General features: G+C 37.0%; 1 protein-coding gene and 1 long non-coding RNA gene across 2 annotated transcripts; both read left to right on the top strand.

The window, feature by feature from the left end:
- Positions 1–50: 50 nt before the first annotated feature.
- On the top strand, positions 51–512 carry LOC127083647 (uncharacterized). The gene is made up of 3 exons (XR_007788490.1): positions 51–164; positions 268–334; positions 404–512. It is a non-coding gene; the product is annotated as an uncharacterized LOC127083647 (long non-coding RNA).
- Positions 513–543: 31 nt separating this feature from the next.
- On the top strand, positions 544–3,229 carry LOC127083646 (probable plastidic glucose transporter 2; the record flags this gene model as incomplete). The annotated part of the gene is made up of 8 exons (XM_051023970.1): positions 544–596; positions 678–771; positions 1,091–1,244; positions 1,373–1,516; positions 1,596–1,669; positions 2,161–2,249; positions 2,604–2,718; positions 2,900–3,229. Coding segments are annotated over 8 exons (906 nt in total), but the record flags the coding sequence as incomplete, so codon positions are not given.
- Between the last annotated feature and the right edge of the window lie 11,547 nt (positions 3,230–14,776).

Below are 14,776 nucleotides of genomic sequence, written 5' to 3'. Positions count from 1 at the left end.
TTTTAGCACGGGGGGGAGGATTTTAGATATCTATAGGAGCTCTTTGAGTGCAGATATGGTCGAAGCGCTTATATGTACTCAAAACTGGTTGAAGCCTTCTGACAATGATCTAAATGTCCTTAATATGACTGAAGAATATGAGATTAGTGAATCAATTGTTTCAGGTACGTTATTAATGAAAACTTTGTCTCTTTTAACATTATTTTAAATATTTGTTAAAATTAAGCCTCTTGGTATATGTTTAACGTATGTTTAAACAACTTGTAGAGTTTCAAGTAGCTACTGGTGGAGCAGCTGCTCCTACACAGGCTGGGCCTGTTTAATTCTCGCCTAGGTATGAAAAATATAGTTTTGTTTTATGTCTTACATTGGTTTAACTATACTGATTTGATTTGATTTGCAGCTGTGAATTTTTGAATATTTTGGAGTCACTTTGTGATTCAATAAGACAAGCCTTTCTTTTTTGGAGTCATTTTTTGAAACTAAGGATGGAACCGTTTCAGTAGCTACTGTGTTTGCTGGTCATCAGGAAGGTAATGCCTCTGCATATTGGGCTCGTTATTTATTGGAATCCCTGTCAAAGAAATTTCTGGATGGTATGATATAAATCTTAATACATATTATCTGATATTTATACTTTATCTTTTCTCAAACATGCCCTGAATTTGTTAATTCAGGTGGCGGGTTTGTTTTGGGGTATCTACCATACCTGCAGCTATACTTGCTCTGGCTATGGTCTTTTGTGCAGAAAGTCCACATTGGTTATACAAGGTTGACACCTAATACTATTTCATATTATATTTATAACTTCTTGCTCCTAAATTTGTTTGAATCACTTGAAATCTCTGTTAATCAAGCTGTTACTCTGTTGAAGTGCTCTATGTGTCTTTTTTACATTTACAAATAAGTGCAAGCTTCATTATCTAGTTTTCTAGTGAATGATCAAATAATCTCTGTTAATCTAGTTTTATAACTACTGAGGAATATTCAGATTGTGTTTATAGTTCTTGAAGACAAATGTTCATCCTGTGTTGCTTCGATCTATCATCCTTTTGACAGTCCTCGATCATTTATCTCTTTTGTCATATAGCAAGGAAGAACTGCTGAAGCTGAAGTTGAGTTTGAAAGGCTTCTGGGTGTATCCGAAGCAAAGTTTGCAATATCACAGTTATCCAAGGTAGATAGAGGTGACGATACTGATACTGTGAAGTTCTCTGAATTGCTTCATTGTCATCATTCTAAAGGTATATAGTTTTTTATGTCTATCTCTAGGAAAGTCGCGTCATTGTGTGTTTATGTCATTGTTATTAGCTTGTCACTGGTTTCTTTAGGTATCCAAAAGTCATTTTTTATTCACGAGTTCGTTTTGCAGTTGTTTTTATTGGATCAACCCTATTTGCTTTACAACAGCTATCTGGTATAAATGCTGTGTTTTATTTCTCTTCAACTGTTTTTAAAAGTGCTGGAGTACCATCGGATGTTGCAAATGTGTGCATAGGATTTGCTAATTTGACAGGTACAGTTTCATTTTCATTCTAATAGCATTAAGTTGTTGTATTCTCAAATGCTAATTTTTTTTTTCCTGTTTATCTCAGGATCTATCATTTCAACGATTTTGATGGATAAACTTGGAAGGAAGGTTCTACTCTTTTGGAGTTTCTTTGGCATGGTAAATTATGCATAGATGTTCTATTATATCTTTTCTTAATAATCCAGTCGTAACATATCATCATATTAAAGGTGATTTTCACACACATCACAATATGGTACCCAGAAACAAGTTATCCTTTTGTAAGTCCTGACTTGGTGTTTATTATAAAATTTGAAAACAGTAGCAGCTAAACTATCTACAACTCCAAGACTTAATTGGATTTCCTCAAGATTAGGAGCAAAACAGTAGCAGCTAAACTATCTTCAGAATTATATCTAAATAATAATGAAGGAAAAAACAAATTATATTATAATTACAATCAAAAGTAACGAAGAAGGGAAATATCGTTTGGCATGTGAACCAATGCAAGCACACAACATTACAAAACTGTGGGAAATTTCCTTTATTGTGTTATGATGCTTTAATTATCTTATCTTGTTATTGTATATAAAAAAGATTAACCTGGTCTTTAATCTAAATTTTAATATATTTATATATACACTGTATAGGCGATATCAATGATCATTCAAGCCACAGGAGCAAGTTCACTTTTACTAAACACGGGAGCTCTGTACCTATCTGTTGGTGGCATGCTAATGTAAGTATGCTGTAACTATGAATACAGATCTTGATTCTTGATAGATGCATCTGTAGTGAAAATTATGAGTTAAACAAAATTCATATTTCTAGAAATAGTGACATGACATTTTATTAGCCGGAGAGAAGTTGCTTTTATTAATGATTTAAGGTCACTAGTGGATGATGTTTTGAAAAGAGAACTATTGAGGATGTCTTGGATACAAAAAACAATAATAATCATTGATGTCACTTGGAACAGTCACGCGATTAAAAAAAACTTGGAACCATCACCTTTGGCTAGGGTTGTATGCAGTGCATGTTGGGCAGACATTGCCAGAAAATGAACACTGACGTTTTTTCTTCTTTCATGCAGGTTTGTCTTTACATTTGCTCTTGGAGCTGGTCCAGTTCCAGGTCTACTTCTAACAGAAATCTTTCCCAGTCGAATCAGAGCCAAAGCCATGGCATTCTGTATGTCTGTACATTGGGTAATTTTCTTCTGCTTGTTTGTAATTTATGCTCTGTTCTATTACAAATTAGTCAAAGTTACATCGTCTGCACACCGTTTAGTCTAACCAAGTTTGATAAATTATGTTATACTTTCCTGAATTTTACCATGGTTGAATTGAGAAAATGAAGACTTCTAAAGTTCATTGCAATTTTGTACAGGTCTGTAATTTCCTTGTTGGGTTACTGTTCTTGCGTTTACTGGAGAAACTTGGTCCACAACTGCTTTACTCAATGTTTGCTACATTCTGCATGATGGCAGTAATCTTTGTAAAAAGAAATGTGGTGGAAACCAAAGGGAAATCACTTCAAGAAATTGAGATAGCACTTCTTCCCCAAGACTAGAGCTTCTTACAAAAACCCATTCACTGCAGTAATTTTGCATAATTTGGGGGCTATCATAGTGTCGGCTATGAGCATATTATGAACAAATGTTAACAATGATTGTTCAATCCATTTCCGAAAAATGCAGCAATTTCATAAGTTTTAAGATATATTGTTTTATTTTTTTGTTCATAAGTAAACTAAAAGTTTAAAGACTAGTATAAAATTGTGCTATTTAAATCCTAGATAAAATCCACTTGTGTTGGGTTTATTTTGGAATGAGCTCAATTATTTTTAAAACCGAATAAACTGCATTATGAAACCGAACCGAACAAAACCGAAACCGAAAATAACCGAATTGCAAACCGGTCGGTTTTGGTTATGTTTTTTCCAACCGATGGTTAGGTCGGATTGGGAATTTGGGCCCGAAAACCGATCCAACCCAACCGATGTCCACCCCTAATTGAAGCCATAGAACCTCAGATGTAGTACTAGGAAGACTTTTGTACTCAGCTTCGCTACTTGATATGACCACTAGTGTTTGTTTCTTGGACCATTAAGAAACCTAGGTAGATGCATGACCCTGAGGTAAGAATAACCCTCACAATAACTGGTATTACAATTGGAATAGAAGTTTCTCGAAAGTTAAAGCCTTGCACTTGATGGTAACCTTTAGTAACAAGTCTAGCTTTGTACTTTAAGATGGAACTATCAGGATTTTGCAAACTGGCTCTTCTATTAGGAGGAAGGTGGGTGAGGGTCAAAGTGTGATTATTAAGCAAAGTCGAATATTCTACTTTCATGCCATCAAGCCATTTAGGATTTATAGAAAGTGGGCTCAAGTTCAGTCAAAAGGAGTATGGGTTGAGGTCTTGGTTGGACTACTGCTAAGTGCCCAAATAAAAATATTAGAATATATAATTTTGGCAGTTTATAGGATTTACGAGATACGAATTCATGCCATTTTTCAATGTTTTATTGAGAATATGACGCTAGATAAGAGAATGATTGCTTTTTGATTAATTATTGTGAATGTATGCAGGAATGAGCACCCAAATCAAGCCTAAACATTAAAACAACAAAACGGGCATGCTACAAGGGCGCTGTAGCGCAGAACAGTGAGCAAAAGAGCCAAAACACGTGCACTGGTGCTACAAGCCCGTGCATCGCAGAACAATGAGCAAGAGAGGCAAAACACGTGCATTGGCGTTACAAGCTTGCTATAGATAAGCTGAATCATCCAAATTCCAATGGGGTCTCGCTGCATGTGCAACACACATGCAGCGAGAAATTGAAGATGAGTGCACTATGTTGTGCAAAGCGCCATGGTAGCACAGGTGCGCTACAACACGTGTTTTTGCGTAAAGCGCACTAAGGCGGTCTAAACTCCAAAGGCGGTTTAAGAGTTCTTCAAGGTTGAGCAATCCAAGTGCGTTGCAACATGGATTTTCTATGCAAAGCGCGGGAAGAAGCTTGTAGAAAAAAACTATAAATAGAAGACCAGACCATTCAATAAGGGAGAGGAGTATTGGGTGCTTAAGTTTGATATTAGTGTAATAATTTAGACAGTAAGGGAAAGATAGTAAAGATCGAGCTGGATATGCATCAGGAATCGGGAAATTATTGTTGATGTTCATTCATCTAAAATCCTTCATTTTGTATCAAGCTACCATGACGATGGCTAGCTATTTTCCTTCTCTTATTGGGATTGGAAAGAATCTATCGTAACTGTATGTATACATATTGATTATGCTTTTTAATATAAACTTGGTATTCATACTTATCGATGTTATCTTTGTTTTATTGATCAAACTTTAGATACGAATTGTGATTGAAAAAATACTTTTGGATCTTGGTTTAAGATGAGAATCGGTTAAACAATAATTGCTAGACATAGATTTAGGGTTTAATATTCACAACAAATATCAATTTTTAATGCAATCAGATTGTTTAATAGATAGAAAAATTGTCGATTAAACAATCTGGTTGAAGTCTCAACAAATGTGTAGACATATGCATTGTTGCAAGTGATATGAGAAGATAAGAATGAATATCAAGATAATGCAAAAGTAGTCAATAAATTACAATACATGCACGGTAAAGGAAATCCAATCCCGGCAAGATTTCTCATATTTAAAACTTCATTTATTATTTACTGTTTTTACATTACGTATTTTATGAAAACAAACAACTTGACCACTTTTCACTTAAAACTATATTAAACTGTTGAACGGTTGTGATGTCGCTTCAATCCATGTGGATACGATACCGATAATACTTACTTTTGATACAAAACATCAAAATGGTACCGTTGCCGGGGACCGACATTTAGATATTACAAACATGTCGACAGTTTTTTTCGTTTTAAGTTTGTGCATTTTGTGAATATTGTAAATATATAATTTGTATATGTTCTTCTACTCACTTTTGTTTGGCTAGGTTTGTGAGCTTTGTTTATGCGAGGTAAGACATTGGAGGAGCAATTGTTTTTTGATCCCGAGATCGAAAGAGCAACCTAAAGCTTTGTTTATGCAAAAGATTGATATCTCGACCAACAAACACAAATCATGACCAACTGGAATATCTTGGAAGAAAACTTTACCAATTGATTCTTCCCGCACAATCGATTCATGGATACTAAGACAACAATTTCCGCATTCGCTAGACGTCAAATAAACAAGAGTCGTCACCGCGCTTTTATTATTTTCAAGGGGAAAGGGAAAAGTACGAACAAAACCCAAAGATAAGGAGTTTTCAAATCAAAACTAATAAAATGCCAGAGATTACAGGTAAGGGGGTTGGTTACACAGAGGGAAGGTGTTAGCATCCAAAGTGTCCTAGATACTCCTAGGGAGCCCTTTTTTGTGTGCATATGTGTTTTTGTAGAAAATGATGTTTGCAATAAATAGAGTGGAGGGATGAGAAAAGAATTCATTAATTATATTTTTGTGTTTGACAAGACCTTCTGATTTGTGCCTACGTACCAACATAAAAATGAGGGTTCAAAACCTCGTAGTTCGTGGTATCAATTTCAAAGTGAATGAGTTGCTTTTAATAAAATTTTAAGTTTAAAAGAGGCACAAAAGGCCTAAAAGGTTTGAATGAGTGTTAGTTCTTTTTGACATTTGAAATTTTAAGTCAATATGATTAGATTCATTTACAAGTTTGATTAAGAAAAAGATTTTGAAAATGCAATGACATAAGACCAAAGTTTCTAATTTGAAATAAAGTCTAGGTTTAGAAATCACAAGTGAATAAGATTTTAAAAGGAGGGAGAAATTTGAAATTAAAGAAGTGGGGAGGAGATGAAGAGATTAATCCTAAGCAAAAATTTAAAAGTTAAGAGTTGAAAAGATCTGACCAATGGGATGTAATCCAATAGACAAGAATGTCATATAAAAACCCAATTTCCCTTGGACTTTAGAATCAATCAATATCAATACACAAATAGCAAGATGAAGATCAAGGCATCAAATAAAGATAGTCACATCCAAGCTTAGAAACTCCATGATCTTCTTCATAATCTCCCATGTATCAGATGAAATCAGAGATAGGCTTCTATGCACAGGTTCAAAGTAACAACTTCGATAAGACCATGTAGCAGATGAACTCAAAAGGGATCTCAATACTTGCATCATATGAAGTATCAATTCACAAGCACTTGGTTTCATGAAATTTGGCATTGGCCAAGTCCTTTTGCATAGGAAGTGTTGCCTAATTCTAAGTCCATTGTCTCAGGTCAAAATCAAACAGTCCACACAAATGTCTTTTTTAGGGTTTTTGTTGTTATTATGTATATTAAGGTCAAAAGACCACAAACAAAGTACATAAACAAATATATACAATCACAATATAATCACAAAATATAGCTCGAGTGAGCAAAGTGAAAATGGTATTAAAGTAAACAAGTTAAATGGTATGAATATGGGCAAATGAATAAAGACTTTAAAATTAAAGTGCATAAAAGTAAATGGCTTGAAATTAAATGTTAGTTGTTAGTTGATTAGAAGTTAGTATTACTTTTGCTTTTGTTTTGTTTAAGTCATTCTTTGGAGAACACTCAAACCACTATTCATAAGCATGGATCATTGAACCAAGACATCTTTCAAAGGAAGGAAAAAAGGTCAAGTTTCTATACAATACCATGAAAGAGGGAAGACTTACAATCTCACTTACTAGAATGATATGCCTTTTGTGTCAAAATTTAGCGCTATGTTAAGCAATCGTAATTGAACTTATGTAGAAGTCACAACTATTTGAGGTCGGGCAATAGAAATTTTAGTGCTAATGCATGTTAGAGATATGATATTATGAACCATACTCCTAAAACATACCACACTTAAAAGAAAATGCAAAAGGGGTAAACCTAATCTCATACATACTTATGTTGATTTTGCAATCAACTAGCCTTAGGATATAGAGATATCATAGGTCCATGAAATGAATGAGAATAAAATGGGATTGAGATGAAGAGGGAGGGGAAATGAAATCAACACAAATTGGTCAAAGGAGGAGTTTTATCAAATTAAAATCATTCATTCATTTTGGGAGATGAAATATACATTTCATCAATCCCGTAAATCCAATGATTTTAACTAAACAAAGTCAAATCAACCTTGACCAAGGCCCAACAACACAAGTTAAACTCAACAAGTCAATATCAAAAGCTCAACACAATTTATTTTGCATTTACACAATTAAAATAAATTAAAAAATGTATTAAATTAAATTATGGTTGGTCAAAATCCTAAAACCTCATCAAAACACCAAATAAATGGCCATGAGATTTATCATTGGTCAAACAAGGTTAAAGGACCTTGGAGAAAAAAATTCATTAATTTTGGAAACTTAAAAGTATTTTTAAATAATTAAAAATATTCACAAAAACAATTAAATAATTAAAAATATTAATAATGATCCAAAAAATAATTTAAATTCAGAAAACGAAAGAGGAATTTATTTAAATTTTTTTGGTGAAACTCTCATATTTTTTGGATCAATAGTAAAATTAAAATGAATTAATGAAAATGAAGCAAATAAAATGAAAAATCAGAAAATGGCAAAAAACGTGGACCACTTGATCTCCCTCATTAATTGAGGTGGCAGATCAAGTGGTCCTCAACGCGCGTTCCATCATGGACATGAGTCAAAGCGCTGCAGGGATGGTATTTAAAACCAACGCACGAGATTAAAACGTTTTGCAAGGATCCTATGGTCTGAGACGTGCCAACACACGCCAGAGCTACAACTCCGGTCTTCTTCTCCGGTGGACCTCACCGGACTGGTCCACCTTCAACCATCACCAAAAAAAAAGAGGACATGAATTTAAAGAGAAAATGCTCAGGAGCTCGAATCTGACCTCAATTTCTCCTAACTCCAAGTATATTGAAAGATACAGGGAGTTGAAATTTGAGGATCATGATCTAAGTTGCTTTGATTTGACCTCAAAGCAACTCAATCTTGTTACCTACGTTGGTAGGACTTCAGACAACCAAAAATCAAGAAGAATTATGGAGAATTGAGTGAGAATCGAAGAGATGGAAAATTCTGAAAATCACCTTCAATGCAGGTCTGGATGAACACGATCTTGCTTCCAATTGCACTTGGCCTTGCTCTGGACACTTTATGGAATGAAATTGAATCAACAAAAGCAACATGAGTCTTGTAGATTTGAATCTCAAAATAGTGGAGATTCAAACTCGATTTCCAATGGAAATCATCAAGGTTATTCTTTGAATGAGAGGGTTTGGAGCTAGGGATTCAAAGCTGGCGCGCAGGGTCCTTCATTCTGATCACAAGGATCTCTATTTATAGCCATAACATTGCTAATTGCACACTTGAGTCAAATTTCCCAAAATAGCAATGTTCATTGCATGGATGCATGGGTGTGTGGTAGGCCCATGTAATCATCCCTTCAGGTCCAAAAATGAGTACAAACATTGCTGAAGTCACCTTGGTAAGCCATGTAATTGTGTATGAAATATTCAAGTTCAATTATTCTAAATAATGATCCAAGTTCAAGTCATGCGCAAGTTACTCATACATTATCCAAATGGGATGAAATATGAATTTTTGGAAAGGTTAGACCAAGAGGAACAAATTTAATGTTGAAAACTTTTTCATTTGGAGCTTGGATCATGATGAACTTTGAGGTGGAAGTTGGGAAAATCAAACATACCAAAAAAAATTCTAAGTGTCAAACCATATGTTCACTTATTTCACCTTGGCTAACTTTTTATGTGAGCTTCAAATGAGAAACGTTCCTTCATGAAAGTTGTAGTTCTCTCAAAGTACTTCAAAATGGTAACATATTTGACCTAATTTGGATTTAGTATGAAGGAGTTATGCATTTTTGAAGTTGAGGAAAACCACGTGTTCAATTGCATTGGTCCAAAATGACCTATAATGTCTCCTCATATCACATGCATTTAAAAGTTGAATTAGATCTTCCTCCAAACATCTTATACATATATTGTTGAAGAAGTTACACAAGATACCTAGATGAACTAGGGTTTCCAAGGCAAACCAACTCCAAACTCTTGATGAATTCTTGATCAAAATGTCATGTGAAGATCATGGGGATTCATATATGATGCTTAGAGACATAGTTCACCAATTATTGATTGAGCTCCTTGCATTGAGGGTCTAAAACCCTAGATGTGAGCTTGATAGAACAAAAGTGAGCATGTGCACTACCTATAAAGAGTTAACTATACAAAGACATATTTTTGGTATTTTGGTTAGTAAATGATAAAATACAAAGTATGATACAATCAAATGGTGCTTGGTGATCTCTCCCATTGCAAACCCAATGAATAAGGGGTAAGGAGGATGGCAAGATGTGATCTCAATGCCAATACATATGATGATGGTGATAGCATGAGGGATCTTAGGGTCAAAATTGGGGTTTTACAGCTGCCCCTATTTAAGGACGTTCTAACTGAGGAGATGAAGGTTAAAATCTTCGTATCGACTCAGTATAATGGTCTTAGATAACAACATAGAAACAAATTTTGGTCCCTAAGAGACCTCATGATGCATATGATATGAATGTTAAAATAAATCTCTGTGGGAAAAATGTTGTCACAAAGGAAAAGAATCTAGAGAGACTGAAAGTCCCCAGGAGTATAACGCATTCCCTAACGAAAACCCACTGGGGAGACAAAGACTCTGGGGGATAAAGGGTTGTGCATAGGCCAGGCTATGACTTAAAAACAACTAGGGGACTCAAGGGATTCCATGAGAATAAATCAATGGAAAGACTCAGCCGGGGAATAAAAGGAACACCTGTAGGGGAAATGGGTAGATCATAACAAAGCTGAAATACCCGAGTCAAGCAGGAAACGACGATTTCACTCAGGAAATGCGCACTGACACTCAACTAGGGAAGATATGAAAAAATCTTCAACAAAGGAGGAGCAGAAATCTATTATCCATTACCGGTTACTGGGTAAGGGGATAACAACAATCTGATAGGAAGAACATCTGTTACCGGTTAAGGTAAACATATCAAAGATGAATCGCCGAGGGCAACCAGGAGGTGTATTCATTACAGATTACCGGGTAAGAATGAACTGTTGGGGAAAAGGCAAAAATAGGATTTACAACTATCCGTTACTGGGAAGAAGACCAAAGAGGGAGAATATTTGTCATTGGTTAAAGTGAATATCTCAAGGATAGACTTGCATGGGGAAATTAAGAAGGATATCCGTCAACGGTTAGGATGAACATATCAAGGATAAACCACCTGAAAAAGTAGGAATTACATCTATCGGATACTAGATAGAATACTGAAAAGAGAATATTCGTCATCAGTTAGGATGAACATATCAAGGATAGACTCAGAGGGGAGAAATAGGAATTACATCTATCAGTTACTAGATAGAATACCGCAAGGAGAATACCCGTCATCGGTTAGGATAAACATATCAAGGATAAACTCTGCAAAGGGGAAAAAGCAGGATTTACAACTACCAGTTGTAATACCTCAAAATTTTCCCCCCTCATTCATGCATTCATTTTTAGGTCATTTAACATTTCATATTGCATTTCATCATATCAATCGGAATTAGATCCAAGAAGCTTGAATATCATCCAAGACACTTTGTGGGTCCTATCTGGGTGATCAGTCAACACAAGGGAATGGCTTAAGATACTTCCAACATGTTCAAATGGGGTCTATTCATCAGTCAAAACGTTAATCTTGAAGGAGCAAAAGTTTGTTCATGAGCTGTCATGCTCTCTAGGCGAGCAGAATGGGTCGCCTAGCGAGTCCCAAGAAAAGCCACAAGAATCACCTACGCTCAGAGGAATTTCTTGAACTGTCATGCTCGCTAGGCGAAGCCCACGCGAAATTTTTTTTTTAAAGAAATAAAGAAATAAAAAAATAAAATATAACAGAAAAATCTTGGACTTGGACCTCTCTCATTTGAGCCCACAAAGCCACGAAAATCAGGTTATAAATTCTAGAGTTTCAGTGAAACAAAACCCTGGGCAAGGAAGAGAAAAGAGAGAAGAAGGGAAGAGTTACAGAATTCAGAGCAGCCTCCGGACACTGAAGGGAACTCATCTGCAAAGAACCTATTCTACCTCGTATAAACCCTAAGATTGTTCTGCGAACCCAACGGTGCAATTCAATTTCATTCGATCTCTCCAGTCAGGTTTGCCTTATTCCCATTACTCTATGCTTTTAATTTGAATACTCTGAATGTATGAGGTATTATGGGTGAATTTGGAAGAGTGGGTATCGTTAGGTTTTGCATGTGGGCACATGTTTTAGTATGTATGTCATGCCTTGATGTGTGGATCCTTGCCCCCTGACTTTGAATTTTGATACCCTTTTGATGCATGTGTTTGACAAGAGGTTTAGGCCTCCTACACTTGGTTGCTTTTTGTGAGCTTTTTGTGAACTTTAATGGCATGATTCATGTGGTTACATTTTATTTTCTCTTATTCGGTGCAACTCTTGATTGCACCCCACCTTGTTATTTTAACCTGTTTGTTGAGTTTTTTTGTGAGGGCTCACATGACTCTGAAAGGATAGCTTGCTTGGCAATCCACTTTATTTGTGGGATACCATTTGGAGATTTATTCCGATTACCTGTATTGACTTGCTTTCTTTGATGGTGCCAGCTCGAGAGATCTCTGGGTTTCTTATTTCTTTAGCTGTTATTACTTCGGATCTTTATCCGTGTGGTAGATCTCTTGATCCTTTATCTTTCCCGCATTTTACCGCTTTCTTAGCTGGAAGACCTCAATAGGAGGCAATGTTTTCTTTTGTTTGTTTTCTTTTGTGCCCAAAGACCTCCAAGAAGAGGCATCAGTGCTAAAGACCTCCCTGAAGAGGCAATTGACGGATAAAAGGGATTAGTAATCAATCCCCCGTTATTCAGTGTGTCGTTCTTTAAGATCACACTACGTGTCGATGCTTCAGAACAAAAGCCCAAGATATTTTGTCCGGTCAGTCAGTGGAGAGGGTTCCACCTTTCTGAATCCCCACTTTTTGTCATGAGCTCACCCTGTCCAGGGTTAAGAGCTATGAGGTCTTATCCTCATTACCCTTTTGATCTGCTCACCCTGACGTTCAATGTTAGTGGTTCAGAGCCCATTTGATTACCTTTCCATGGCTTGTTTGTCGAGGTTGATATGACCCCTCTTGACTAACGCCCTACCCACGTATGTTTGAGCCCCCTTGTTGGCATTTTACTTTATGCATGTTTGTTTTGTATGGTGTGATCGTCTCCCCATAGGATTGCTAGGCTTCGTATAGTCTCTCGTTTGCATGTCAATTAAGGTAGCACTGTTCCTTCGTCTAGGACTTCCTTTTTTGCATGAGCATTCCTAAAACACAAACAAACTCATTGATTTTTCTTCTCCTAAGAACATGTTAACTCCTTCTACTACAGGCGAGTAAGTATCCAAAGGTCGAGCATCCGGTAGATTGCGTAGTAACGTCGTTCATCTAAAAAACACAACCCTTAACCCGTAGTTAGCCGAACTACGGTTTGCTCTGATTCTCATTCCAGATGAGATACGTAGGCATAAGACGCGATGTCTTAGCGAGCACACTCCTCTTTAACCCATAGGTAGCCGAGCTACGAAGACTCTGATTCTCATATTCAGATGAGATACGTTTGCAGTGGATGCGACATCCGTGCGAGTCATTTTCTTTTGACCCTTCTTTTAGTAGATAGTACATTAGATAAACCCACGCCCTTTAGACAAGAACAACAAGAGTGGATCCCGTAGAGTACTACAGATGCGTAGGGGTGCTAATACCTTCCCTTCGCATAATCGACTCCCGAACCCAACATTTGGTTGCGAGACCTTGTCTTTTCCTTTCCTTTTTTTCCAGGTTTACTTCGAGCGTTTCCTTTCCCTCCTTTGGGATAAATAACGCACGGTGGCGACTCTTCTGTCATTTCTTTCTCGCCGGTTGTTTTTTTGCATCTCCTTTTTTAGACTGCGACAGCTGGCGACTCTGCTGGGGACCCTGGTTTCCCTGAGCGAGTCCCTCCTAGCTTTTGTAGGTTGTTAGTTTATTGGGTGTTCATTCTTTTGTATAGTTATTTATTTTTCAGCATTTACCTGCTTCATTACATTGTGTACATATCATTGATGTATCTGTTGGCTCTGTTGTTGGTTTGTTTGTTTGTTGGGATGGGGTGTTCTATGAGAGATAAGCCCATTACCCAGGCTTGAGTGTACACACAGGTTTATGAGTGGATAGTCATGAGGCTTGCGTGGCGTGTTGCTACGTTAAGTCGTTCATGAAGACCCACATCCAGACGAGGTTTCTTTTGGATATATTCTGTCCTATGGGTGTTCCATAACGGCAGATGTTCCTCTATAAATCGTCGACTCTGGTGACCATTTCCCGAGAACTCAGTCGAGGCCTCTCCTCCGAGACGCGTTTATGTTAGCTCTGGTGGGCGCATTCTCGCTGATCAAACCGAGGACCCCGAGACTGGGAACTTGCTATTAGGATGTCCTGTTGAGGGGAGTCAATGGAGGTCTTTTATCCCGTAATAATGCCAAACCTTCAGTGGTAAACGTATTATTCTCGACTGAAGGGCCGAAGCTGACAAACTTCTGTTCTTAGAACCTACCAGTGAGGGGCGGGCTAAATTCAGGAAACCTTAACCTCCAACTAACCCGGTTTTCTGGAGCAGAGTTCTGATCTTGTATTATATTCTTCAGTGGGTTTCTCTTCAGACAGTGCAACCCAACAAATATTCAAGCGGATCCAGCAATCCTGATTCCCATGTCACTGCATTGCATCACATCGTTTTGCATTCACATCATTGCATCACATCATTTTGCATTCATATCATTTAACACATGTTTATCTATTCCCAGGGGTTTATATCTTCTTCTTGATTCTAGTCGGGGTTTTCTTCTTACACCGTTTATCAAATGTGAGACTAGAATCAAGGGGTTAGAATACCCTTTGGAATTGATAAACATGTCATTGCATTGGCATATCCGTCAGCATCTCTTGCATAACAGGTACCGCCACAGTGTTCTCAGTTGTTTGGTGTTCCACTAGCAGGATAGTTGACTCAGGCATTCACCGGTACGGTACACGCAGAAACCACTAGAGAGTAATGGAAAGCCTACAAGCAGAACTCGTCGAGATGAAGATTCGCATGAATCAGTTCATGGATGTGGTTCAAGGGGTGGCTCAGGGACAGCAAGAGCTCAGGCAGATGATGC

Source organism: Lathyrus oleraceus, chromosome 5 (genome assembly GCF_024323335.1).
Source record: "Lathyrus oleraceus cultivar Zhongwan6 chromosome 5, CAAS_Psat_ZW6_1.0, whole genome shotgun sequence".
Taxonomy (NCBI): Eukaryota; Viridiplantae; Streptophyta; class Magnoliopsida; order Fabales; family Fabaceae; genus Lathyrus; species Lathyrus oleraceus.
This window is presented reverse-complemented; position numbering and strand designations above follow the sequence as displayed.